The 27,903-nt window shown below is 44.0% G+C and overlaps 2 protein-coding genes across 5 annotated transcripts; both read right to left on the bottom strand.

Annotated features, from left to right (window-relative positions):
* Window positions 1–557: 557 nt before the first annotated feature.
* Window positions 558–11,824, bottom strand: PKD2L2 (polycystin 2 like 2, transient receptor potential cation channel). The gene is made up of 14 exons (XM_049829463.1): window positions 11,767–11,824; window positions 11,483–11,584; window positions 11,086–11,219; window positions 9,592–9,845; window positions 8,600–8,821; window positions 7,760–7,988; window positions 7,055–7,225; window positions 5,367–5,548; window positions 4,198–4,318; window positions 3,379–3,480; window positions 2,202–2,281; window positions 2,040–2,109; window positions 1,114–1,235; window positions 558–675 (listed from the first exon to the last, which is right to left on the bottom strand). Exons 1-14 carry the CDS (start codon window positions 11,822–11,824, stop codon window positions 558–560), a joined length of 1,965 nt encoding a protein of 654 aa, XP_049685420.1.
* A 1,401-nt stretch (window positions 11,825–13,225) lies between these two features.
* On the bottom strand, window positions 13,226–26,987 carry MYOT (myotilin). Of its 4 annotated transcripts, none has more exons than XM_049829374.1 (10): window positions 26,843–26,987; window positions 24,504–25,106; window positions 22,209–22,359; window positions 19,674–19,775; window positions 17,575–17,621; window positions 16,863–16,995; window positions 15,518–15,725; window positions 14,876–15,041; window positions 14,232–14,365; window positions 13,226–13,802 (listed from the first exon to the last, which is right to left on the bottom strand). In XM_049829374.1, exons 2-10 carry the CDS (start codon window positions 24,938–24,940, stop codon window positions 13,630–13,632), a joined length of 1,551 nt encoding a protein of 516 aa, XP_049685331.1. In that variant the 5' UTR covers window positions 24,941–25,106; window positions 26,843–26,987; the 3' UTR covers window positions 13,226–13,629. The 4 variants fall into 4 exon arrangements, with proteins under 4 accessions (XP_049685331.1, XP_049685330.1, XP_049685332.1 ...); XM_049829373.1 differs by having other exon boundaries at window positions 17,575–17,624; XM_049829375.1 differs by lacking the exon at window positions 24,504–25,106 and having other exon boundaries at window positions 17,575–17,624.
* Window positions 26,988–27,903: the final 916 nt, after the last annotated feature.

Raw genomic sequence — 27,903 nt, forward strand, 5'->3', positions numbered from 1 at the left:
TATTTTTTTTTTCTTGTGAAGGCAACAGTATCGTCTTTTGGAAGCAACAGGTGCCTGGAACAAGAATTGTTGAGAAATAAGCATTAACGTTGGCAGCAGATGCTCTAGCAAAAGAAAAGGGAAGGGAGGGCTAATGACCCGTGTGCTGGACTGTGCTCGGCAACGGAGGGTTGCACTGGGCTCCGTCCACAGATCGAGAGAAGGGTACGGAGCAGGCCCAGGATGCTGCCATTGCTCGTGATCTGCTCTCTTGGTTACACATCTGTCTCTCCCAGCAGCCCCAAAACAAGGTAGAGGAATAAATGTCGTCATTAAGGCATTTGTAGAGATGCCTACCCAGAACTCTAGCAAGGTTGGTTGTTTCGTCTCAGAGTTAAAAGAAGCACCTGCAACTCTCGGAGAAAAGACCCAGAAGCAACAATGGTATATACCTTTATTAACATTCCTGCTTCTCTTATCCAGAAATAGAAAAAAAATAAAGGGGAGGATGGGGACGGGAATTTGGATTTAAGCTGTGTGTAGAGTCAGGCCATCTCTGTTACCAGAGCCCATGCATTTCACTGTGCTGTCTTGCCTGAAGTGTCCTTCAGTTGCTGCATGCTTTTCATAATTTTCCTGAGTTTTGCATTAGTGTTATTTAATTCCTTCCCCAACTCGGCTGTATACCTGAGGAGCCTAGAACACACAAATACAGCCACATATCCTTGAGATGGTGCTGCCCTTAAACGTGCATTTGCAACCTTTCTCTCTGCTCACTTGTGTCAGCTGCAGAGGGTCTAAGTCCTGAAATACCACTTCACAAGCACAAGGTCTTACAGTCTCTGTCCCCTTCCCTGGGCAGCCACAAGAAAGTGTTCTGGAAGAGTGACAGTATTTTAAATTCTTGTCCCACCTCATTCTTGACTAATGTCCTTACTAGCTGCTCTACTAAATTCTTTTGTTTCCTTTTCCCCCCCTGAGGGCAGCTGTTGTTAGCCAGCATAAAAACACTTAAAATATCTTAAAATCACTGGCTTTGTGTTGGTCTTCTGTCTCCCAGGTAGGTGCTCCGTGAGGGCTGCAGCTGCCTGGGAATGGGAATAAGACTGCAAGAACAGACTCACACACACTTACTGCTGAAATTCTGCAGTGGAGACATAGCTCTGAGCTGTGACTGCATCCGTGTCCTCAGTAGATGGATACTTCTGACAAAGTTTTTCTTTCCCATTCTGTAGCTTTGATAACTTCAGATGGCTCTATTCAACACCAGAGCGATTAAAAAAAAAAAAAAAAAGACAAAGCTGGCATGGCTCACTGGGACATCTCTAACATAACTGCTTGTGCAGGGAGGGGGCATGCATGCAGGAAAAGATATATGCAGCTTTGGGGAGAAGATGTTCTCCATCTGAAAGTAGATTTTCCTTCTGGCCCTTCCAGAAAGACGGGCTAGAGGAATACACATTTCAGAGTTGAGAGAGATTGCAAGTATTGTGTGTAGTGTTTACAGCTAGCCAAGGGGCTTTTTCCTCTCTTGTTGTAGAAGTGATTTTTTTTAAAAAAAAAAAAAAGTTTTAGAAGCATTTGCGCAGGCTTACCCCAGATAGAGAACTACCAAAGACTGCTGGAAACCTCCTTTTTGTAAAGCAAAAGGAAGCTGCAGTAATCTTTCTTCTTGCTGTAGATGCAGCCTATGACCCAACAGATTGCTGTAAAACTTGTTTGTTTTCCATACATCTGTTTCTGTTTAACATTTGGGCAAATGCCCAGCTCACAACTTTATACTATTGCTAAGACACACTGATCTCGCCCTACTGCCAGCTCCGCTATTGTAGCGTATGACCTTGCCTGAACAAGCTTTCATTTGAAGTTTTGGGCATAATTAGTGATTTTTCTCTATTTATAGGTCTAGCTTTTGCTATTCCTATGATCTTAAAAATAGTATCCTGTGGAGAAATAGCTTTTGTAAGTAATAGTGGGGACAACTGTGACTCTCTTTGTATTATTCAACTTCTGAAATATAATCACCGGTTTCCAAGAATATAGGAAAGAATAAAGCCTACCTTTTCAGTAGCACTGTCTCTGTTTGAAAGCTTAGAAATATCCTTTCTTTTAGTGGCTGACAATTCCTTGCTTGTCATTCACACAAATGAGAAGAGATAGAAGTCCTCTGAGAATAGGTCTGTGCTCGGTGCAGGGGGTAGCAGCAAATGCTGAGATCCTACCTTTCCAAGCTCTTGTCTGCTGGATTTGTATCCATCTCTGGTTTCTTCAGCCTGAGCTTGACAAGGGCCTTATTGCAACTCTGAACATAGACAGGGAAAGTCAGGTGTGTTAAATGGCTTGCGTTTAACCACAGTCACTTTTGCACAAGGACTTGAACTCAAAGAACAAACTGTCAGCGCAATGCCTTGGCAATTACACAGAAATCCGACCAGTCTCTCCCTTTGTTCCACAGCTCAGAGAACTATAACTGTTTTCCGGCATATTCATTTACCTTACTGTAGTCCCAGATAAATAGGAGAATAAGCTTGGGTGGGGGAATCTAAACTGTGCTGTTCTTGACCAGACTAGCTGCATCCTGGTAAGGGACTCCCCCTTCCTTTTCCTTAATGAAAGCTAGGCTTTGCAGGAGCAATGTAACTTGTGTCTATGCCATTCATAAAATCCTGCAGAAAAATTTCAGGTAGACACAGCTGCCAGCCCTCCTCTGCAGCATGGTCAGCGTAGGCCGACTTGGAGAAACACGGTCTGAATGTGCAGGTCTCTCATCCCACACCTATCTCAATCTTATTTATCTCACTAGTGATGCTGTATTCCCCAGTTAAAGTCAGGTTTCTAGCTGGAGGTACTGACTTGTCCCAGCAACAGAACTGCAGGCAATCTCTTTGGCTTCAGTGTATGCATTTGGCAGGAAAAGAGGGGGTCATAATTTCAAGTTGAACTGAAAAGTTAGGGAAAGATTTGTTCCCCTTTTGTACTCATTTCTGGCACATAAAACCGGCCTGAACTCTGTGGAGTTTTAAAGGTACCTATTTCTACTTGTCTTCCCATGCAGAGATGATCTTCAGTTTCTCAGTTTGGAAGAGCAGCAACAGTAAGATCTGAAGCAAGCTGATGACAGCATGTATCACAAACCAGGCTAGTCTTAAATAGTTTTTACAAGGGTGAAGGAAAGGTAGGCTTCTTGCACCCTAAGTCATATGCTACTGTTACTATTAGCTGCTGTGGGTGTGATGGAAGGATGTCTCTGTCAATTGTTTACTTAAAGTGAAAAATAAAATATTGGGTATTCTTAAGTGGTTATGGCCCAGCTGTTTAAGGCTCTTTGCTGGGGATGTAGCTCAGAATTCCTCCTCTTATCTTGAATTAAATGAGGTAGTTACAGAAGTGTTTACTTACCTGTCTAAAGAGGTCTCTGATCTGAAGTTCTTGACTGGGTATCACTTCAAAGTCTGCTTTGACTTCTGAATAGGTATCATTTATAATAGCCAAAAACATGTTCTGCACAGGAAGGATGCAGTTAGATACTTGTTTCTGGAAATTGCATTTGTATTAGGGCTGTTGTTTTGGGGGCTGTCCCATGCTAGGGCATGTAACTAATGGAACTGAAGAGCTTTGCTGGGTGCAGATGTGCTCCTAATGCAGTTAAATTATCCAGTAATCTTAGGGTCTTAGGGAATATTTTTGGGAGACAAATCACTTATTTCCCATCTGCAGTATCAGCTAAAGGCCCAGTTCCTTGGAGGTAACAAATTTCCTGTCATATACATGTAGCTTTTTCAGATGGTATTTCAATCTTAAGTAATTAATGAAAACATCGGTCTAACTGATAAAACAAACCTGCACCTACACAATCCCATCAGTCTCTCTTTAACCTTCCTACCTGACAAGGCTGACATGCGGTTTTCAAGAGTACCCAATTAAGTTTTCAGAAACTAAAATCTCAAGAAAAAGGTGGTGCAGTACGCTGAAAGGTGCAACGTGCTCATTTTGTGGTGCAAAAGCCCCTTTTGTGGCTGTTTGGAGGAAGGGAGAGCTGCAAAATGTCTTGCCTGCTGGGGACTCCTGCCAAAAGAGTTCAGACTCTCTGCCAGGTGTACTGAGGGGCAGCCAGGGCAAGCACAGTGTCACATTGGGGTGAAAAACACTGTCTCAGAGCACTACACAACAGTTCTTCTACTTATGCAAAAGGATAAGTATTTTTAAGATGATACCTACCAGCAACACGAAGAACACAAAGAATACAAATGTGATGAAGTAAATAGGTCCAAGGATTCTGTTTGTTGCTTCTATGGTCTCAAAATTAAAATCTCCCAGCACAATACGAAACTGTGTAAAGCTAGGAGTAAAAAATACCAGAATGAGGCTGACTGGCTTTTCCTAAAGAAAAGTATTGTAAGCATTATTTAAAAAAAAAAAAGAAAAAGGCAATAGAAAGCAATAGATACAATTGAGACTGATTTACTATTGCCTTAGTCACTGAAATCAAAAGGCAAGCCAGGATAATACAGCAACAGTAAATTAGGCATTTAGCATGTATTTGAGAATTTGAAAACACAAAGGAATTTTTAAATGGTTTGTATGAGAAAATACTTTCATTTTGGATAAATAACCTGAGGTTTTTTGAGTTTTTTTTAATTATTTCCCTTCTGTTCTAGCTTCGTGATCCCTTATCTTCTGTTGGTACAGAAGGTAACAGTATAGGTCCCTCTGTCCCCCTATAGGGGATTTTATTCCTAGGTGAGACAAATAAATACTACAAGGTGTGAGGACCATCAGAACCAGTTCCAGCAGGCATCTGGAATTGATGTCATGATGTTGCTACAGTAAGTGGCTGGAAAAAACCTGCGGAAGAAAGTAACAGTCAATAGATGGGATGTGGGGACTCTTGGCTATCCAGCTGGATGTTTTCTTAAAAGAGCAATAATTCCTGATTGCAAACATGCCCAGATTGTGCTCTGAGCCACTTGGGTCTCTCAAGCAGTTCTATGGTTTTCATGCTGGGGACTGTATTGCATACCCCAGTTTCACATTGTTGCTTTTGAAAGAGGCAGAAGAGAAACAGCCTGCTGCCAGGCCTGCCTGATTGCCCAGGGGCCTGGTGGCAAAGCAGTGTTGAGAGCTGTGGGGACTAATAGCTGCATTTGGTGAACTGCTCTGGAGCTTCCCCTTCTTATGCTTCCCTGACCCATTTAATTTACATGTGGTCTGTCTTGAACACACGACAGCTTTGGCAAACAGATTGTAGGGCCAACAAAATTGGGTTTACTCTATGAAATAAGTGTAAGTGTTAGAGACTTGTACCCTTGAAGTTCTGCTTAGCAGAAACTGGTTTGCACCTGCACCAACTGGGCGTTTTGTATCAAAAAGTTTAGAAAGTAGCATACATGCAGTTTTGGAAAGTGGAAAACTCTTCAACCTGTGACCCGAAGACCAGATAGCCTAACTGGGCATAGGCAAAGAAAATGATGAAGAACATGATGGCAAATCCAATGATGTCTTTGGCACAGCGAGATAAAGTGGAGGATAGCTGCGTCATTGTTTTGTTAAAGCTTACGTATTTAAGTATCTGCAAGAGAACAGAACATATTGTCATTGGGGGATCAAAATACATTGCAACTTCTCAAAAGAATTTCTAGAATGTTATCTGTAATCATAATTTACAGATTAAGTCACACCTAGTTGCATGTTATGTATCTGTAAGAACTAGGATTGGGTGTGTTTGTGGAGATGAGTGTTCTGCAGGGCAAATATGCTTATGTTCTAAAGCTAACAGTGTGTAGACGGGTCTTTGCTGGGTACTGGTATGTGTAATCAGCTCTAGCAGATACGGACCCCTGGTCAAGGAGGTTGCAAACCGTAACACTCTCCTGTATCTGAGGATTCCCTGACGGGCTGAGTTGGTAAGGAGCTCTCTTACTTTGGGTCTGAAACAAGGCCTGAACAGAAGCCTTGTTCAATGACAGTCATTAATTATAAACACAGTTGTACTACTAAATTAATAGTCATCAGTCTGAGGGGAGGAGGATGATGCAGGGGGAATGTCTAGCTGGGGTACAGAATGGATGTAATGAGGAAGACTATCCACAGAACTAGTCAACAGCCAGTGCTCCCAAACAGCTTCTTCCTGCAGCCTCAGCCTGGGAGGTGGAGGAAGGCCAAAAGCCTGTTTATTTTAAAAGGATGTGACCTTTCATGATATCTTATGTTCAGGTACTTGGGGCATGGCTGTAAAGTGTGATCTCTTCTGGCAGACACGAGCACCTCCCTTGCCTGTTTCGCAGCTGCTTTGTGCTAGGCGTTTCACAAATACCTTAGGGGAGAGAGGACCTGTAAGCAGCCTGGGATCAGGCAAAGTTTTGGGAAGTTTCATCCAGTCACTGGGAACACTGAGCCCACTCAAACCAAAGTCACTGATGTCTGCTGGATGCAGACCCCAGTCAGGGCCAGCAGGGTCTAGTAGATTAGGGGCAGTGGCACGCAAACATGCTGGCCTGGTTTGGCCCCAGAGCACCTGGTTAGGAACAAAAGTAGCCCCTAATCTTAGAGAAGTTTGCTACTCTGTCCCAGAGATCAGCAAATCTATTTGCAAGTAAGAATGAAATTAAAGGTGTCCTGGCACAAAGCCCCTTCTGAATCAAGTTCAGACGCATTTTGCCTTCCTCTGCAGTTAAAAAGTAGCTACTGTTTTCATAGCTTTTGGCTACAAAAGCTATGAATAGCTTCACCTATTGCAGCCGTGCCATCTTTATAGGTCAGGCTGTGACCAGGACAGTATGGGGTCTAGGAAAAGACTGAGTGTGAGGTGGCTGTTTGGCCATGGTAATTTCCCAGCTGCTCCAATGCAGACAGCTGCCCACATGCAAAATTTTTTTTTAGATGGGCTTGGAATTTGTGTGAGCCATGTTTATGAGAAGGAGGTAATTTTAAACTCCTTTGGAATCTTATAAACAAAATTCTCCCTTTTAGCCCTACCTTTGCCATTCACCCATGAAAACGTAGAAGTGAACATTTATGCTATGCTTAGAAACACTATGATTCTCAAGTACAAAAAAAAGGGAGTAAGAACCAATACCTTTATCCAAGCAAAGAAGATGTTGACAGCAATCATGTTGTTGTAAAGGACTTGCCAGAATGCAAGGAAATAGAAGTCTGGATAAACATGGGCATCAGACAGCAATTCTTCCATTAGCAGGGACACTTTTACAGTGCAGTAGATGTTGAAGGCAATGGCAAGGATGGATACCTGAAAGAAAGCAGAAGCCAGTGAAACCGAAGTCCTGCTACACTCCCTCTCTTCAGACTTGTCACTTTGCACAGGAAAGACTGCACTGATTTCAAAAGGCCCTTGGTTAGATTTGAAGGACCTGAGGGGGTTTTTTGTCGTAAATTGTATATATGAGACTTTATCAGCCAAATCATTTATAATTGTACTGTGATAATTCTGGGCTTGTGCTATGTAACATGCTGCATGCATTCTAATTTTACTATGTTAGGTCTGTTATGCGCTAGTGCTTCCCTACTCTGCAAAGATTAAGGCTGAAAACAAACAAGGTGGATAACGAGTAGAAAGGACATGAAGCCACAGCAAGCTGACAGCAAGGCTAGGAAAGAGTTCAAGTGTGCTGAACCATGGTGGGCCACATGGACTCTTCAGTGTAGAGCAGTGGGTGACTGACTCTAACCAGACACAGATTTGGGCTGTTCTGGCTTGTTTGCTGTCTATCTAGGGCCAGCCTAGGCTGGCAAGCACAGATGTGAAAGTCAAGGGGTAGCTCACCACCAGCAGCACCAAATCTAGCCAGTTCCAGGCACTTCTGAAATATTCCTTTTTCAGCTTTACTATTTTTATAGCTTCCTGGATTATGAATGTAATGATGAAGAGGCAAAAGGTGATTTCGCAAGAAGCCAGGAAGTAATCATAATATGTGACGTATCTGAGGAGCTTCACAGAGTAGATATGTGAGGAGGTGACAGCACCCCCAGTAGCAGGGAACTCTACCACCAACCTGAAAAAAATTGAGGACTGGTGTTAGTTACCATCCCTTTTAAAACACCTCAGCCCTTAATTTTCTAATACTAATTGTTACGACATTAATAGTACCTTATTGGAACTCCTATATCTGTAAGATCTTCTCATAAGCATTATGTTTAGTCCCCCATGAAAAAAGGGACTTACATGGTAGGGAAGGTTGAGGGGAAAACAAGAAGCTCTTGGGATACCCAAGCTATGGTGGTTGGTTAAAAGTCTTTAAAGAAACTATATTTCAGAAGAGCAAACGTTCACCCTACCCTGAGTCTTTTCCCTCCACTAGCTGACAACAGGACTAACAGTCCAGTCTTTGACCCTGCAAAAGGCTATGAAATTTATTCCAACTGATAGCAGCGACCAGCTGTACAGACCAGACACCAACTATTACAAAAAAGGGGAAAGGAAGGATCTTGGTCTGCTCCCTGCACTAACTGAACTTCTGCATTTTTAATGAATTACTGTCTTGCCAGCTGCTACCTGACAAACATGGCTGCATATGCCTGAGGTGACCAGCCTTTCCTTGTGTCCTTATGGAAGCATCATGCCTCAGTAGATTGGATTTCACATGTAGTAAAGGTAAGAACTCACTTGATTATACAGAAGAGGTTTACGTTAGCGTTGTATGTTGAGAAGTCGATAAACACAACCCTGGTTCCTCTAGTGAGCCAGCTGTTCTGCCTGAGAAACACCAACTTCTCCACACTCTCCTGCTTCGATTTAGGTAAGGTGAACATATATCCTCCACTGCTGTACAAGCCCATAGATCCCCAGTACCATGGGGATAATGAGGAGGCTGAGGTATATCTCCATCTATCAGAAATGGCAAAACAAAGCAGCTCAACTTACGGAAGCTGGACTGAAGTAAGCTTTAACTTTTATTTTATACAAGCCTTGTTAGTTCTTGTGTTCTTCTGCATTCACAACTGACCATTTAAGCCAGACCTTTAAAAACCATTTTTCTTTATATGAAGTGTGCATGAGACATATGGCCTTAAGATATTCCCATTTCTTTTATTTGCTCAATACTCATTGCATTCACAAAACAGCAATTGCTTATGAATCTGGATTTCACCCAAAGTGGGGCAGACAGTTTATTACCTTAAAATCTTTATAGGTAAATGGAACATCTCTGGTTCACATAGTTCATTGTTACTGTGGCATGTTCACATATTCTTTCATTGCATTAAATCCATGCTAAATTAAGTCTGTGAAGCAGGCTTTTTGGCTCTGTTTCCAGAGCATTTTAGCATGATTCCAATTTATAAACATGTGATTTAAATTCAGGCCTCATATAATTAAGCATTTCTCCAGAGATGTTAGTGGAGATAGGCCCACTAACATGTGCTTCTGCTGAACTGGGCTCGCTGTTCCCAGTTCCTCCCGTCTCTCTGCTATAGATTTCCCATGCCAAATTCCCATCTATAATGTTGGCACAAAAATAAATCCATGGTTTATCTCAATGTAAACAAGACAAAAACCCAGCTAATTGCATGCACAATTGTTACAAACTGAAGAATAGTGGCATTAAGGATTTGGTTAGGTTTTCAAAAACATATCTGTGCTGAAGTAGGATGACTTACTCAGATTCGTTCCTTAGACCAAAGTCAGACCTGTCTTCAGCTCGATAACGATATTCACTGTAACAGTCTTCTAAAAAATGATGGAAATATGGGTAAATGGAGCAAGTGTTGTTGCGTACTTTCAGCTGGCGAATCTGGGCTACTCCTAACAGCAAATTCTCATAGTAAATATGGCTGTTGTTCTGCAGGGTTAACGTTGTGTTGTTATACCATTTTTCCCAGTAGAGTCCATCCAACAGGGGTCCCTCTGCAAACTATATGTATAAGTGAGGTTAAAGTTTCAAAAGAAGATTTAAATACTACTGTTACCCCACTTTTTAGCATTCAAATCTCTACAGGGTTCTCAGGTTACTTATAGCTACAGAGTCTAAGATAGAATAGAAATAATTCCCACCTATGTGCTGTCCTGTAAGTACAATATATTTGTATCTTTTTTTCCTATGAGTCAATTCTATTCCTTATGCAATTCTATCAGAGATATGTAATGGCATTATTCAGGGTAAGACTAGAACATATGTCTGTTTGTGGTTTCACTGAAAAATTCTGCTGAATTCTAAACAAATATGTTTAAACACAAACATTATATGTTGTTTCCACAAAATCTGTTAAGTTATCTTACTCTCTGAAGATATGTTTTGGGATATATTTCTGACTAGGTTTTTAGTCATCAGAGTCTAAATGAGGAAGTATTTATTTCTGAAGGCGGGGAAAAAAATCCCTCTTTTTCTGGGTGTTTCTTAGATGCAGATAAAGAGCATTAAACTTGGGAAGAACATTATTCCGAGTAAAAAACAACATGCCCCCATGGTCTGTAACCATCCGAGAATATATTGCACATCAGCACACACACTGTATAGCAAGGGCTCACTATTTTATGGACTAGCAATTATAGGCACCATGATAAAAGGGAGTACAATTCTTCCAAATGAATTGTTATAACCAGGCATTTCCATTTTTAAGGAAGAGTAGGGTGAGAAACTTTGCCTTCTGCTGTCAGCTGGGCAATGCTGGTAATTTTGGGAAGTCTTCCACCTAGTAGTGAAAACAGAGATAAGCGTTTTGCAACTGTTACTGAAATATGAGGTAACGTTAACAGCAAACCAGGTGAAGCACGATGGTACATCTTCCTGGCTGCCCCAGTGGAAATCATAAAAATATATATTTTTTTTTTAACACCTGCAAGTCAAAAGAACTGCCAACCCTAAAGATCCTTCTGTTTTTATTGAAGCTCTTTCCAGACCAAACCTAATATTGAAAATATGATGCAGCAATTGACTGGCCTATTGTTTTCTTCAACTGACCATTTGGAAGTATCGGTATTATTGCTTATACCCAGAATTTCTCCAAATGCATTTAAAAAAAGTTATTTGGCTGAAAGGACATCTAGCACCTGGCTTTTAGGAGAACCGCAAGACTGTATCGCCCCGCATTAACACTAGTAGCTTCTTCCCTTGTTTGCTCTCCAAGAAAACATCTTTGCAAGGAAAGCCTTACCCTCCAGAATTCAGCTCTGCTCCCAATACTCTTGAAACCGCTCCTGTCGTCCTCAGAGGAGGAGGGCTCCAGGAAGAGATGGGACATGACTTTGTTGAGGTAGTACATGTCCGTGCTCACCATGCCAAATGTCACTGGAAAGAAGGGGCAAAGAGGGGAGGCTCGCAGACTGACACAAGAGGATGACAACAGCTTCTAACCTTGCTTCTCCGCTTCAGGTGTCATTAAGTCATGATGCTAGAAAAAGGCAGTCGGAGCAACTTCGACTGAAGTGACACGTTGGGGGGGGGGGTGTGTGTGTGACAGGTGCAGGAAGGAGTAAATACTGACAGCGGTACAGCTTACACACTAATTATTTGTAAGCGGTTGAAGTCGCCTCAGTCAGTTGATGACTTACGTATACTGAGGTCTGTCAGGAAAACGATGTAGATGACCAGCTCCCGCAGGGTGGTTTTCAGTTCCAGTTCTCTGCTGCAACTGACCCGGGCTTCCACGGCACCTGCTCGGAGGGAACATGGCGGCGGGGGGGCAGAGGCGGCGAGTCAGAGGACGGAGCCCTCCGTCCCTGCCCCATACCCTCCCGCTGGGGACGGTGGGCCGAGGCCCGGGCTCTGCGCGGTTCCCCCCCGGGGTAACGGCGGCTGAGGGTGGCCCTGAGGGGAGCGGAGCCGCCTCACGCACCGCTGCCGCTCAGCCTCTGGTCCACGGCGGGCGGCTGCCGCGCTGCCGACGGCTCCATGGCGGCTCCCGCAGTTTCCCCCGTTTGAATCCCAACGGGTGGCGGGGCCGGTTCCCCTCACCGCCTTGCGGGAGGGCTGGGGGAAGCGGGAACGGAGCGGCGGGGGTGCCGCGGCCTGCCCTTGGCTGCCGGCGGGGGGCTGTCCTTCCCGCCCTGGGAGCTCAGGGTTGTTATTTTATTTTCGTTAGTGGTGTTCGGCGGGTCTGCCCCCGCCCTGCCGCCTGAAAAAGCCCCTCGGGGCCGCGGCGGCGTGTGTGGTAGAGCCCGCGCTTCCAGCTCCCGTGTTGGCAGACGTTCCTCCGGGGGGGGGGGGGGGGGGGGGACGACACGAAACGGTAAATCGCGGCGTCTGGTTGCTTCCAGGCTAAGTTCGGGCAACAAGGAAATTCCCTTCCTTGCTGTGAAGAGCGGCAGGGAACGTCGGATGTGTTCATTTAAACCCGTCTTGATGCAGGCGCTGCGAGCTCCGGTGCTGGTGGGGCTCCCGGGCGTGAGGAGAACTGGGGGTGCTCCTCCGTCAGACCCGGTACTGCTGCTCAGCACCGACACCCCGGAGCATCGCCCCGTCTTTACGTTCAGAAGAAGCCTATGGGTAAACTGGGTATCGGCCTGCACTCGATCGGAGAGGGGGGGAGTTAATTTAGTGTATTTTGTTGCTCCAGTGGCCCAGAGAGAGGTGTGGTGGTGGAGCTGCAGGATTTTGTTGGGAGTTTAATAGTGTTGTGCAGTTCAGATTTGGGGGTTTTATTTAATGGTGCAGCAGTGTGGGGTGAAGACGAGGCCTCGCTTTTTTCCTTCTGGAAGATGCTCGTGGCGTTTGCTGACTGGCAGCAGCGTTGCTGTGGGTCCCCTGGGAGGAGTTCAGGCTAGTTCCACCCTCGCCAATTTTCCTTTAGCAAGTACAGTTGAAAAGTCTGCACAGACTAGGTTTGTTGGAGTTTGGCAAAATCAGGTTTCATGGTATTTATTATTGTGAGCACGGTGGCTGTGAATAGCAGCACCCAAACCCTTTGGATGATTCGAATCAACAGCCTGTTGAGAGTCAACAATCTGATAAGTTACAGCCTCTCCTTGATTAAAGGAGTAAGGAGGGAGGACACAGTAGCCTTAACGCTTTGGACTGTACAGGGCAGCTTTTGGGTCTAGTGTGCAAGGAGAAAAAAATACTGATGTTGCCTCACTGACATCTTTTAGTGTTAAGGGAGTGTCAGCATCTAGTTTATGCTAAGCAGTTTATAGTTATCAGATGACAAATAATGGGGGGAGCAGACAGGGGAGGGGAGCGGGGCAGACTTAGTAGGGTAAGAATCCGTCTTTGCCAGGCTGCAGCCAATGCCAGATGTCCATAAGCTGGTTTTAACAGATCAAGGAAGAGTCACAGCTGATGTTGGTTATTTAAAGTTTTATTTGCCTCTAATTTATTGTCATAAAAACACTCTAGTCTATTTGGGTTTAGTATTCAGACAGTACAGACTTCTGATATTATCAAGAGTGATATTAGAGAAGCAGTACAAACCAATCTACTTTAGCATGTAACCAAGCACAGGTGGAACTAAAACCACCCACACTTGTGAAAACTAATTAGCCTGCTTTCTTAGGCTTTATAGTTAAAAATACAATACTCGGTAAATGGTTATAGTCACCAAACCATATAAATAAAATCTAACAAGGTAAAATGGGAACAGCTGAATGTGCAAGAGTCAAAGTAAAAATATGTAGATAGGTATTTTGCTAATTAGAGCAATCACCAGTTAACTGCATCTATGTTGTAATTGTCTCTTATGAGTTTTCCTCTTCATTTCCAGTTAAAGTTCATCACTTTCATACAGTCCAGACTGCTCAGCCAAACGCTGAAACTCTCCTTCTGGTGAGAAAGCTTGTTTCACGTCCAGTCCTCTTCCATTAAGTGCCAAATACTTGCTGAAAGTTGGTCGAACCCGTAACTGCTTTGGGGCTGGAATCGGCTTGTTCACATGTGCTGGAAGAGAGGGGGAAAAAAACCTCTTTCAGCATCTTCCCAGACTGTGGAAAGACCCATGGTAGAGCAACCCAATTACTTTTTATCTGCAAAATAAACCAGCAAACCCTTAGGAAGAATTTAACAGACAAGCCCCTATCTCAGGCACCAGAGATTTATATTCACCCTCCTTCTTGGTATCAATCAAATTGTAGTCTTTAAACAGCGCAGATAGCAGATGTAGACAGTGCGCAAAGGACACATTACAATGTCTTGCTACTAAACAAAAGCGTTTTTTCTGGGATAGTTACTTTCTGTCTAGATCAGTATCTTTGGAAAGAAATCTTCCCAGCAGTCTAAGCTTCATTAGGTTAATCTTGAGCATCTGTCTGAATACAAGCGCCAGTGACAGTTTCAGTTGTGGTTGTGGCACTGTGATGTGGTACTTACTTGCAACCTCCAGCCTGGCATGGCATGTGGCCACACCTGCTCCATTAACAGCAGATACGGTATACCAACCAGCATCTTTCTTGTTTGCATTATGAATCAGGAGGCAAATCCTTCCAGTATTGTCATGTAACAAGCTGAAAAATGAAGGTGTTTATGTGTAAGTGCTTGAAGGGGGAAGGAGATCAGAGAGTCAGTTTACATGCTAAGGAGCTGAGAAAGCCCTAGAACAATTCTTGCAAAGCACTGCAAAAACTGTTTAGACATAAACACTGCATTTGTGTTACAAGCCACCAGTGATTCACATCATGATACCATTCAGGAGGCCCTTCTGTAGCCCCATAACCTCAGAGCATGATGAATGCATTGCATGTTTCGGTCCTAAAGCCGTGCTTCAACGTGGGCCTTGTAACTGCTGCTAGAATTCGGAGTGGCACCTGGTCACAGTTTTCTCTCTGTGCCCTCAAAACAAGACTCTGAGGATCGTGCCTGTCCAGCACATGGGCCTGTTCACCGTGTGTCATAAACAAGGGGCAGATCTAGCTTTCCAGCTTGCTGCTTTTAGAAACCAGGTGATTCAAAGTTGACTTAACAAATACTGGTTATTTTTTTCTAACACACCAATGACCAACTAATTAGTAGGATACCTTATTCGGTCTGTATTATATTGTACCATTTCGTTGTTTCTTTTCCAGTAAATCCGGGGTGTTGGGATAGCAGAGATCTGGCATTCGAGTCTGGCCGTATCTCCTTCAAAAACCTTTTTGCTCTGTGGCTTGAAGATGAAAGTTGGAGGCGTGTGATGTTCTTTTGCTACATTAAAGAGGAAAGATAAGGAGGAGTTACTGTAAGTATTGAACGCTAATATCAGGCTTGGTTTTTAAGATTTTTAGGATGCTAAGTTCAGCAGGGCACATGTTCCTTACTGCAAGTCCTTAGCCTACAGACAATTCCCATGAGCGTAAGGGCGTAGTAGACACAGTCCGCTTTAGGAGGAGAGTCAGTCAACATATGTTACCAATTCTGGGAGGTTAGTAACTCCCAAATTGTGGACATCCCACTACATCTTAATATCCTGCTAGAAGTGCTTTGAAGAAATACAGCATCCCAGATGTATGTCTTAAAATAGTCTTGGAAAAGGTAAGGTGTTTGTTATTGTTTCAGCCTGAATATCTGGAGATCTACGTCTGCTTCTTAGTTGGTTTACGTCCCAAACTCACAGAGGAAGGCATTAGATTACTGAGATATTCCATGTGTGGCCAGGTAATTATCAGTGCGCTCACTCTTACCAATTACTTCCACTTTTACTGCAAAAGACGCTTCTCCTGCACGGTTGACAGCCACACATTCATATGTGCCTGCATCAGATGATTTGACTGCTTCAAAAATAAAGGAGTGGAATCCCTTTTCTGACACTATCATTTTATGGAACTGATCTTGATGAACCATCCTTCCATTCTGATACCACATCACATCTGGAGTTGGCAGCCCGCTAACCTGTGAAGGACAGGAAAGCAGTGAAGAGTTAAATGGCTTGAAGATAATAAAAGCCCTTCAATGCTATGGGGAGTTTGTTGCTGATAGATGATCGAGTCATGATCCTACTGCAAAATTTTACAGTCTTGCCTAGTTTTGAATATTAATGTGGTGCTGCACAGAGAGGAAGGCTCTTGAAGTGCTGTGGAAAGATGAGCTTTAGCTACAAGACAGTTGATGCTGTTCCTGCAACCCCCTGTTGTTCCCATCTTGTAGGATACTACAAGATTAGGCCAGAGATACTCATTGTGGGTTCACGGGGGGGGGGGGGGGGAACTCACCCTTTTAATCCCACAGCTAGCACTGTCAGCATCCATACTGTTTTGATAATGTATGTAAATAAACTGTCCTGCAGACATGCTCCAGGTTGTCCATGACATTTAGAAGTTAAGTGATTTGCAGCAAAATGGCTAAAGGTCATGCCCAAGTCTGGCAAGAGTTTACTTAAGGGAAGAGATTGGAGGCGATTAGGAAAAACCAAGCCAAACAACTATCAGCAAACACCCTTTGCAGTGAAGTTGCACGTGTGGAAGACCTGGGTTCTTTCTTACCCTAGGGTTGGTACAATTGCTGTACAGTTTCAGGCCATTCTGATGCTTTGTTTGTTTCTAATTAGGGTATTTCCTTGCCAGATTGTCTGCTCCAGCAAGGGCACAGTTACCTCACTGAAGACTCATTAAAGGCAGGCTAGTCCCAAACAGGCCTTGCTGGACACGTGTCCAGCATGTGTCCACTGAAGTCAGTGGAGTCCCAGTGCAAAGCACAAGGTTCCCTCCCAAAATGCCTTCTTTCAGCAGAGCCTCAATATTAATTCTTCCCAATGATGTCTAGAAGGTGTCCTGTGGTGGTCCATATTTACCACTATTTAGCTTTAGCTGCATAAGAATATGGTTAATTCCATTTACATTTTCCAAAGGAAAATGTGAAAACATTTAGCCATCTCCTATTTCTTGGTTTACATTGCCTGGAGGGACCCTGCACCATCTGCCATTAGTGCTCTGGCTTATTAAAGTGCAAGGGCACTGCAGCTCAGAGACCGTTCTTCATGCTACGCATCCCACAGAGCTAATGGAACTGAAAGTGAAAGGCTGGTATTACTTTGAAGTCGAGCCTGCAGAATCGCCCCTCCTCAATAATTACGTCTTCAGGCACTTGTGTAAAACGTGGCTGAAAAAACTTTTCCTGGATTGCGTCATGTCCACGTTCATCTCCTCTTGATGACGGTCTGCTCCTAAAAAGCGGACAGAAACAGTTAATTGTGTAAAAGTTACCACAGCACAAGTGACATTGAAGCACTGATGGCAGCTAGAGTCCCTCAACACGTTTAGGAATCCGACATTATGGTTCTGGTTTGGTTTTCAGCTGTAAGACATGACTTTTGATCACCCACTTATCTTGCTCAGGTTGTTCAATTCAACACAGAAGCATAACATATGAAACCTTCATCTTTGGCCTAATACCCAAAAGAATTTACAAGAGCAATGTAGGCTGTGTTTCATAATGCTATGTTTCATCATTTACATTGTCGGACCTTGCTTTGACTAGAGATTAATCTTCTAGAATATGAAGCGTATTTGCCCTAGGTACATGGAGTCTTTAAACCTCTAGCGTTATGCTTAGAATTGACTGGATTAAGATCATAGGCATCATTAACCATCCACAAGTGGTAACATTTTTGTTGAAAGGAAGTGAATGAATTTAGTAATTACTACTTCAGAAAAAGTGATAAGTAGCAAAGTAAAACTAACATTGTCTAGAAACATTTGAAATAAGGTGTTGAAGAGTAGTGCAGCACAAGTTTATGCATTACCTTACATGTGTTGTAGGAACCTGCAGCCTGATGTTTTCTGCATTCTGCTGCTTGAAAAGAGAAAGAGGAGAGGTGAGTTAACTTAGAAAGCTGTATCTATAAACTGAACAAGAAGCCATTTTAAGTTCATATACCGACTGCTGCTTAAAAGCAGACTGAATACTTCAGAACTGAATACCCCTTGCGACAAGAGGTAAAGGAACTCGCATCAGGAGCTCATACACTCTGTTTTCACCCTAGGCTTTGCCATGACAGTAACAAGTACTATTAATAGAATGGCACAACTTCTCATCACTCTGCACAGGTGATAGGTGCAGCAGTTGTGTTTGGCACACAAGGCTTTTGGCCAGCCAATAACCTTTGTTAGACAGGAGTAGGGCTACTGGCAGTATCTAAAATGAGAGCTAAGTACAGAGTGTCCTTCCCTATAGCAGGAATAGAAGTGGAATCGCTGGCAAGAGCACTGTATTGTGCCCACTTAAATATGGTACCAATAGCAATGGAGACATGCTGAGCTGGAAAATATTTTTCTTTCTAGATCACAGCACCAACTAAGCTCACTGACAACTCTACAATCACATGAGTAAATCTGCTAAAGTACCAGGATTGATTCCTGCTAGGAACTTGGATGTTTGGAAAATGCAAGCAGTTTATTACCAGTGACTCATTTTAGCAATGGAGACAGATAGAGGAAAAAACTGCATGGAAATTTCTGGGGTGTTCGCACTGAGCTGTTACAATGCTTGGTTCTGTGCTCTGTAGCCCAGTCCTGTAGGACATTTAAGCCTGGGTTTAAACTTCCAAGGACAGAACTAGTCTTCAGTTCAGGGGAAGCATTACATGAATGAGGGTTTTGCCGGACTGAGCTCAATGCTGAGGCCAAAGGCAATTGCTTGTATCTGCTTATTTACACAAGTTCTGTGCAATTATTACTTGTCTTGTGAAATGATGCTGTAGTGATGAAGTTGCTGATAATTCTAATGCTCTGTTATATGGACTGTGTAGTTAAGTTCCTAAGGAATCAGGAGGCTGAATGAATCGGTGACTACAGTATTTAAAAATCAGACTGAACAATGGGAATAAGATGTCCCAAATATAAGCCACTCTTTCCTTCCAATACTCCTTTTCATGCAGCATTTCACACACCCTGAAAAGCTGTCAGTCATCCTGTTTTGACTGAAAGTTTCCTTGTTCTGTGCAGAAGATGAGGCTTCCCTTACTCTCTGACATCCATAATATTCCCTTCTTGCCTGCTGTTGTCAGGTGATTGTTGGGGAGAAGTAGCTCAAATTGTGTATTCCTCCCTTGCTGTGATCTTAAGTGTGCCTTGCATTGAAGAGTTTTGCTAACGGCACTTTGGAAGGTGTATGCCAGCCTGCTGGTTCTCTGCATGCGTGCAGCAGGAGGGATGTTTTCTTTGACTGCACAGGTACCCAGTGCCACATCACAGACATTTCCACTAAATTTGATCACAGAAGTGCCAAAGAGAGCTTCTAACTGGCCTGAATAACCAATGAATGATGCAAGTCTCCAAGTAAAATGCTTTTGAAAATGCCAGTAGTAATAGATTCTTGTCTAACAGCATGTGGGCTGCTAAAATAACTGCTTTGCCTTCTCTTAATGATTGCAGGTCCCTGGAAGGGCTAAAACCCAACCAATCCCACCCCAAGGCCCTGACCTCATGTAGTCAATGTCACTTATTCCAAACAGTGACAGGTGTAAATTGTGCTGTCCTGGCCAAGTCTGAACTTGGACCATTAGATTGGGTACCTGTATCCCTCGCTGTGCTGCTCCCCGCCTGTCACAGGCAGGGTGTAACGTGCTGTACAGCAGCTGTTGTAATTCCTCCCTGGAGAGGTCATTCCTACAGATCAGGCCCAGCAAGGGGATGGTGCTTAAATTCCCCCCCTCTGCCACCACCCCCCAAAAAAAACCCCAAACGCCCACTATGCAGAGCTCTGCCGGGGAGAGCTGTCTCCTTCTTTCCTCTTCCCTGCACTGGTACCAAATAAACCCCCTCTGTCTGCCCTATCCAGGTACAAGCAGGTCACAGCATAATCACCAGGAAATAATTCTTCCAGAGACAGGTTCCCATTTACCTGTGCGTTCTGCATGTTGTCTTCACTTTGTGCTTCCAACACAGATGCAGCATTTACTGGTCCAAGCAGCCTGCGAGCCATTCTTTCTTCATAAGTTAATCGCTTAAAGCAGAGCAGAAAGGAATTCTAGTCAGAAGTCCATTTACTATTTCAGATCAGCTTGTAAGAGTACATTAATATGCCACAAATTCAGGGTGTTGTCAATGAAAGCAGCGGCTGAATAGAAACACCACCTCTGTTCCAGAGGGTTTGCAGTCTGATGCCTACTGAAGTCAGCCTCAATATATACAGCACTGAAATGCATAAAAGATTAAACTGCCTGTTCATCAAAGCCTCTCTAATGCCATCTGTGGCCTTCTACTCCTCCTCTTTCTCCACTGGGATTATTTATGGGTAACTGATGGCATTATCTCAGAAGCCAGAGTAAGTCCCAGGGTACCTTTCTGTTAGCACTGGGAAAACTTCCCAAGTCATTCAGCTGTGGATTTACTTCAGGAGCTAGAGGCATGATGGATGCTAGCATCCCCTACTCCCAAAAAAAGCAAGAGCCACACGAGAAGCAGAGACAGCCAGAGAGGAGCACCACTACCCCTGAAAGCACAAGTGAAGTTTATGCCAGCGCAACAGCCACCATATGAAATGCTGTGTGCTGTCTTGAGGCAAAAATGCATTTCAGTCATGTAACAGTAAGTTCCTACAGTGTGGATGCAGCACACAGGGATAAATATGAGCAGAGTTAAATTCAAGTTCTGTCAATTGGGTTACTTTAGAAGAGTACATTAGTCCCCTGAGCACCAGAACACCTGATGCTTCACTTCCCACAAAGTTTACCTTGGGTTTGGATTCTGTGATGTGAGGATAATCTCCGACTGAATTTCTACTCTGTACGGGACATGTATGTGGCTACTCCTGGGCAGATAAGGGTTTGGGGAGGCTTGTGGGACTTTTCTTTAGAAGAGACACCTTTTGCAAAACCTGTGAGAGCTTAATATCCCTGAGGTTGTTACGGCTGTATCAAGTGTGGCTGAGATTGGCCAGTTGGTTCAGACATTGTTGGAGGACAAGGGGAGGAGGACACAGAGTGGTGATTGCATAAGCCTTATTTTTAGCCTGGCTTCCTATGGGAAGAAAAGCTGGCTTGCAATGGCAAGCTTTCTTACAGCATATAGGACATTCCTGTTAGGGACATGTTAAATCAGATTTGACCCAATATTTTTTTTTTCCTTCAATATTTAAAATTATATATATATATGACACAAACCTGTTCCCACTGATGGTAATGGAAAAACTCCTTTCTATGTCAGAGGAAAGAAAATGGAAACTGTAAACACTGGGCTTTTACTAGTCTGCCTCCAGCCAGCAGGAAGGTTCCCACATTAGAGACCTGCTCGTTCTAGCTTGCTGTAATGTGCTTCTCTATTGGTAAGCAAATTTTTCTCCCAGATTTGGATTTTTTGGTAAAGGGGATTGCATTTTGTCCCTTTGCAGAACAAAAAAGTAGGTACTGAGACTGAGAGACCTTCTTATAGGAGACAGACTTTATGATAAAAGCTCATGTAATTTCCCTGATTTGTTGTTGGTCATATAAAAAGAAATCAAAAAGATTTATCACACGTGATGGTGGTCTCTAGAATAAGCTTTCAAATATTGCTACTTCTCCAAGTTTCTAATGATTTGGGGTGGTTTATTAACCCCAATATTGAAAGCCAGGCTGAAATCATGTCTGGAGAACTGAGTTCTCCCTGGGTTTGTAGTTGTCTGTGGATGTGATGTTCAGCAGGATCCCCAGCAGAGAGTTCAAGTTTGCACCGTGGCTCTAAACATCTACCTTTCTCCCGACCCTAGCCTTATTAATTTGATTGCACAAATTCAAAGACAGCTTGAATGGTGTGTGCTGGCCAAGAAGGTAGGGTAAGAGGGAAAGGTGATAGCAACTCAAAGCCATCTTGCTGCATCAGATGGCTTTCAGAAGTCAACAAGTGCATCCCTTACCGAAGTCACAGGAGATGCCTACAGGCAGACTTACAGCAACCATCTCTCTTGCCACGCGTTTAGGCCAGTTTTCATCACGCACTAGCCATGTGCTGCTCCTCTACTGGGAAGGGCCTTCTCAGAGCTGAGCTGAACCTGGCCCAACAGTACAGCTATTTGCATTCTAATAGCAAAACTAACTGTGAAGAGGATGTTGGGAAACAAGAGGCTGGAATTTAATCTTTCAGAACCACAACTTTTACACCAGCCCTGAGCCATGATTAAAAATGGAGTCACTGTTGGAAGAGATGTTTTTTTACATTTCTAATGGAAAAATGCAACCACCTCACATTGAAAGAATATTCTGGTCATAAATGGCTCAAAGAACTCTTGCTGGGATCTGTTGAGTAAAGGTGTTTGGGCAGTGTTGCTCCTGCATTTCCTTCTGCTTTCAGCTCAGTTTGGAGGCTTCAGCCTTGGGGGCACTAGAACTACTGTCTGCATCCTTGCTTGTACTACCGAGAGTCAGAGCAAACTGGTTCTTTATCAGCAGGTTTCCCTTACCTGGTTGCCATTCTGGAGAAGGTTGTCTTTGCATCGGAGTTTCTTTTCCAAGTCCTGAATGAGGGCTTCTTTTGTTCCTCGAATTTCTTGGTCTGATGTCTTCTGCATAGAGTTGATGCTAGCTTGTTTGTTATACATTGGTTGCGAGTAACTACTCATGCAGGAAGAGAAAACAAAGTTATTCCTGTAGGCCTGCTTGACTGTTTCCTACAGCTTCATAGAATACACACAAAGATGTGAGCCTGCTACCTAGAAACTGGGGTTCAAATGAACCTGTAAAGCATTTGGGAGATAGATAGGCTAGGTGGCATAATTACCAAAAACTTAAGGGGAAGCATCATGGTTTAGCCAAGTCATTGAGTGTCCTCCCACAACACTCACAGCAGTTTGCAATGGGTCACTGTTCAGCCTTCCTACATCCTGCAGTGGCCCCTGTCCTGACTCAGATGTGTGCAGTAAGGCTAGCAGTGTTTTGAGGGAGCCACTAACTCCACTGAGCAATGTGAGTCTGTCCAGGAGCAAGTTCTCCCTCAAAAATTGCATTCCTTTACATTTTCAATTGTTAAAAAGGCCCTGGGTGCTGCAAATCCACAGCAATGTCGCAGACTAGTTGATTAGTTATGAACAAATAGCTTATTAGTTGTCCTCTTCTTGGCCCCGGAAAGTTACTTCAATATAGCGTTTCTGTCCAAATGTTCAATAGCCAAGCTTACCCCAAGCTAGGCTGGGTCTTTAGGAGCCCTTGCTGCAAGCCCCCACATAGCCTGATCCTGTAATCCATAGTCAAGAGACACTCTCAAGTGTTGGAGTTAGATAGTAGACTTGATTCTGAAAGGTGCTAGGAAAAGAGAAGCATCTCTCAAAATGGATTGCGAAGGTCTACTAGAGGTCACAGCACTGTGTGCCGACAGGATCTAACCCGGTTCATTACATGCAAGGTGGCCTCATGTGCTGCAGTTGTGTTCAGCAATTATTTCTATTCAAAATCCTCTTCCTCCTATCGCTTGGGAATTTGTTCTGCTGATTAGAATAGGGTAGAAGGGTTATAATTCTGGTACGTATTCCCAGCACTGCTTGGACTTAATAACTTGCCCAAATTATAACTTAAAAACTTTAATAATTTGCCTGACAGATTAATATGTCTCATGCCCCCATTTGTAGCATGATTAGGAAAATAATTCTTCAACTCACAGGATGTTGCATATAAGAGCAGCTTATATGAAAAGCATAATGAGGCACCAAAGCCCTTTGCTATGAAAACAAACAACCCCACACTACATACACAAAATCCAGCTGTTACTCCAGATGCATACCTAATACACGCACACTCCTGCAGTACTTTCAAGAAACACTCCTGAGTACCCCAGCTAGCCCACTCTGTCTTACCTTTCCGCTTCCCACAGTGCTGTGATTCAAACAAAACCCAGAAACATTTAGCTTTCCTGAATACAAACTGACGTTTAAACCTGAATTTATATCCAAGCCAGCAGGACTCCCTGCCCCTATCACCTTTCTAATATCCTCGGTTGAGTGTTTGTTGCATATTCTACACTGACTTTCCCCAGGACCTTGAGCTACTATTGGCAGGAATACAAGTTGGTGAGAAGGCAAGACCCAGCTCCCTTTGAGATCTCACTGACCTTGGGAGATATTTGGATTGCAGCCCAAAGGCAAAATGATATAATACATATTCAGGAAAGAATTTAGTCTTTGGTCTGAAGGTGTAAAATCTTCAAGTGGCTGCCTTTCTGTTAGCACATATGATTAATGAAAACTGTATTGTAGGTGAACATAGAGTCCCATCATGATGCGGAACCTGAAAATACTGCTGAGGCTCACTAGGAATCTTGAAGTTCTTTACATGTGGGAAATACTACTGCCTTCCCCCCTGCCTCCCCGTTCATAAGCCATGTTTTTTGAGAGAAATTCATTTGAGATGGGTACCCACCTTCTGTTCCGAATACCCTTACTTAAATAAGAGATTTCCATCAGATCAAACTAAATTGTTCAAACTGACTCCAGAAAACCTGCAGAGCAGCCCGGGACATGACTACTGTGCAGTTTAATTCCTGGTGGATACCCACCTCTCCCCCACAGACACCAAGGGCAGGTGCTCAGCCTCCTAACCCGATTCATGCAGAGTCCTGCCTCGAACATCAGAAGTCAATGGGAGTTGTACCATTGGCTTCAGCTGAGCTGGTGCTTCACCGGATGGTTGGATTTGGGATGGTCAGTGCATGGGAGAGGCCAGGCCAGAGGAAAGCAAGGGGAGGTTAGAAGCCTGTATGTACTTACTGAGGTTCCATAGGAGAAGGAGTTTGGCTATTATAGTCAGGCTGCGAGGGTAGCACTGAGCACAGGAATGCTGCGGGGGGTTGGTTAGGCATGGATATAAGCCGTTGCCCAGATGATGAGCTAGCAGGAGACTGCGCAGATGCAGGTGTGACGGGATATGTGGATTCCTTAGGGGCACTACAGGAAGGCGAGGAGAGCGTGATTGAAGAGCTCAGTGATGACGAGGAGGAGAATTTCTGCCCACTTGGGTTACGAGGCTGTATTAGGATGGAGGACTGTTTGATTTGTCTGCTTGACTCTGTAGAGGCTGCAGGTCCAGGAGGCTGCTGTTGCCCTTGACACACATTCTTAGACTGGATAAAGTGTTTTGGACGTTCGTAGTTAAACATGGTTGGTTGGCACATAGAGGAAACGGATGGAAAATTAGGGACACTCATAGGAGAGGTTTCACGGCTGTCCTGGGTTTTTGCTGGTGATAATTGGCTTTGGATAGGTGGCTGGTAAAAACTAGGTGGTAGGCCACAAAAACTTTCTTGGCTGGGCTCCGGGATAGAATGGAACCCTTGCCTTGCAGAATAGAGGCTTTCTTGGTGTGGATTTTCCCTTAAGGAAGACAATACAGATAAAATAAATTGTACATCACCATTTGAATCACAAAAAATACTGTCTCGTGAGCAGTCATTAGCAATCCAAAGAGTATGAAGTTCAGGCAACTGACAGTTAAAGCTTGAGCTTAAAATAAAGAGATTTAGGATTGATTAGAACTACTCCAGAACTGTATGAACATTTTGGATTACAGTAACAAGTCACGCACTCTATCCAGCTCAGGTGCAGTGCTCACCACAGCTATCTTATCTGCAAGAGCCCAGTAAATTCTAGAAAAAATAGCAATTGGTTTATTGAGATGACCCGCCACCTGCATAAGGCTACAGATAACCGTAGATAGTACTGCTAAGCAAGGTAATTTGCCATATATCATCTTAACTAAATATCTCTGGATCCTGCAGTTTTGTGCCCTGTCGAAACACTAAATGTACTATTACTCAGAGAATTGGCTGTTTGTGCAGAGAAATTCCTTACACCATGGGGAAGCATGAAACAGGTTCCACTTTCTTTTAAGCCTAAAATTAAACCTTTGAAACCAAGTATCCTGATTTCTTCTCTAATGGTTTTTGAATTCTAAATTTTTTATATCCAATTCAGATTTGGGATTGGAATGCCAAGGACTGTGCTTCTCCGTTTGAAGTGGTTTCCCGAGATTTGCTGCTAGGGCTAGTAAGTGCCAGAATGACATAGCTGCAGGATAAAGTAGGGCAAGCCAAGCTGCTCAGAGGTCCTGCGTTTATTTTGCAGGTCTTTGATATCTAAACTCGGGCTTTCCATCAACTCAAAAACCAGGAAAGTTTCATTAGCATGACCTGAGCAAGTTTGTTAAAACTGACAAACAACTTCAGCTCCAGGATAAATAAATAACCCCCCCTCCCAAATAAACATAAAGCTACTAATAAAAAATGAGAATATAAATGCACACAGTTACATGTGATGGAAAAAATTGTAATCTTGCCCCACTGAGATCAGCTGTTTTGCTGCTATATATACACAGTATATTGTATTCCTCTCATCGGAGAGCCTGAAGAAGGGCTCTACGAGGTCATAAATTCCCGTGGGGAGAGATCAACTGAAGGCATCGCTCTCGTTTTAAAGATTCAAAGCTTTCATTTCCTAAAGGTAACTATCAATATTGATTGTAAGTTAATTGTATGTAAACAGAGGTTTTCTAGTAAAAATTCCCCAACTTTCCCCTTGTCATGCTCTTGGAATTTGAAGCTGGCTCACATTTTTGGAGCACGTCCATGCTGTGTTCTCATTCACTGCTGCAGAAAACTCACTGAATCTTGTTTTTATACCACTTTTATATCACTGCCTGTGTACAGATTCATTCGTTTTACCTACAGGCTGCGTACAAAAGCCAGCATTTACTTTGTTTTCTAGAACACTGCACTTAAGGTACGATGCACAGATTCACTTGTCACAGCAACGGATAAGTTGCATTTTCCTCAAATCATTCCACCTTGATTTGGGTGGGCAAAAAAAATATCTAAACAGACTTTTGACTTTACAAGACGAAAACAGTAAGTATAATAATAGAGACGCTTTGCTTCTTAAAAAAACAATTATTTTTTCCCCCCTGTGTTGCCTCCCACGTTACCTTTGACACTTTCAAGATACCTTCTCATCTCCGCATTTACCCAGCGCCTTGCTATTTCCCACGACAGCTCACTAACCGGCTTCGAAGTAAAAAGTGACGTGGAACAAAAAAACCAAACGCAGCACCTTACCTACAGCCTAGGAGTTGTCACCTGGGCTCTAACCAGTATTTTGGGAAGGGACCGTCATTCACTGACCCAGACTGGCATAGTAGCCCTCTGCGTAGCGTTATAAGACCAGAGGCTTTAATGTGCTGCCAGCAGATGACACGGCGAGCCCTGCCTGTCCTCCTGCCCGCACCGCTGTCAGAATAAGAGTCTCCAACCAGCCCCCGGCCGCCCGGGGACACCTCATTTAAGGGCCGGAGCCTGGGTTTTTGGGCAGGTGCCCGCGGTCAGCAAATCACCGGCGTGGGCAGCGGTAAAACCTGCCCTGCGCGGCTGCCCGGCCCGGCTCTCCCCTCGGGAGGAGCTGACCCCGCCGCCGGGGGCTCGGATCCCGGGGCTCGGATCCGGGGGTTCGGCTCCCGGAGCTCCCCACCCTGGTTTCCCCCGGCCCCGGCTCTTCCCCACCCCGGGGTGAAGGGGCTGAGGGTCAGCGCTCTCGGCCGCCTCCCCCGCTCCCGGGTGTGTTCAGCAGGAGAAGGGGAAGAATTGAAGAAGTCGACAGCTGTTGAACAGAAGAGCTGGGTTTCTTGGGTTTTTCTTTTTTTTTTTTTCCTTGTTGGTTTTGTTGGGTTTTTTTTGGTTTTTTTTTTTTTTTTCCCCCCCCTCCGTAACAGGGAGCAGCGAGGAAGGACTGCTGCGATACGCTTAAACATCACTAAATCCTACTTCGTTATCCCGATGAAATTCCTTTTTTTTTTAATTCGTTGGCTGTGGCTAATTGCTTCTGTAGAGTTAATGCTTTGTTACTGCTTGTAAGGCTGTGGACTTGAAGGCAACACATCCTTGAAAGCCAGACGTAAACGGGGTTGAAATCCCAGCAGCGCCCCGAGCGAGCCCTCCGTGGGCACCCCCGGCCTTAACCCCCCTCCGCTCTGGTGCCGAGCTCCATCGAGGGCAGCGGCAGTGCCCGTGGGTGTGTCTGAAGGGTCACCCACCGAGTAACACAAATAAAATCTGCTCGGTGGTAAAATATTATTCGATATTTTGCTGTTTGTGTGTACTACTACAGGTGTTTACCTGGACTA

The sequence above is a fragment of the Accipiter gentilis genome, chromosome 26, assembly GCF_929443795.1.
Source record: "Accipiter gentilis chromosome 26, bAccGen1.1, whole genome shotgun sequence".
Taxonomy (NCBI): domain Eukaryota; kingdom Metazoa; phylum Chordata; class Aves; order Accipitriformes; family Accipitridae; genus Astur; species Astur gentilis.

Excerpts from the sequence above, each read along its gene's own strand:
- PKD2L2 (XM_049829463.1), bottom strand. The coding sequence starts at position 11,824 with ATGGAGCCGTCGGCAGCGCGGCAGCCGCCCGCCGTGGACCAGAGGCTG. Across the intron at positions 1,236-2,039 it reads GAGACAGTGCTACTGAAAAG|AGCCATCTGAAGTTATCAAA; the intron begins GTAGGCTTTATT and ends GGTGTTGAATAG. Across the intron at positions 676-1,113 it reads TCCACTGCAGAATTTCAGCA|GCTCCTCAGGTATACAGCCG; the intron begins GTAAGTGTGTGT and ends TGTGTGTTCTAG.
- MYOT (XM_049829373.1), bottom strand. The coding sequence starts at position 24,940 with ATGAGTGTCCCTAATTTTCCATCCGTTTCCTCTATGTGCCAACCAACC. Across the intron at positions 15,726-16,862 it reads TCTGCAGGCTCGACTTCAAA|GTTAGCGGGCTGCCAACTCC; the intron begins GTAATACCAGCC and ends TGTCCTTCACAG. Across the intron at positions 13,803-14,231 it reads TGCCAGGCTGGAGGTTGCAA|CACATGTGAACAAGCCGATT; the intron begins GTAAGTACCACA and ends CCTCTCTTCCAG.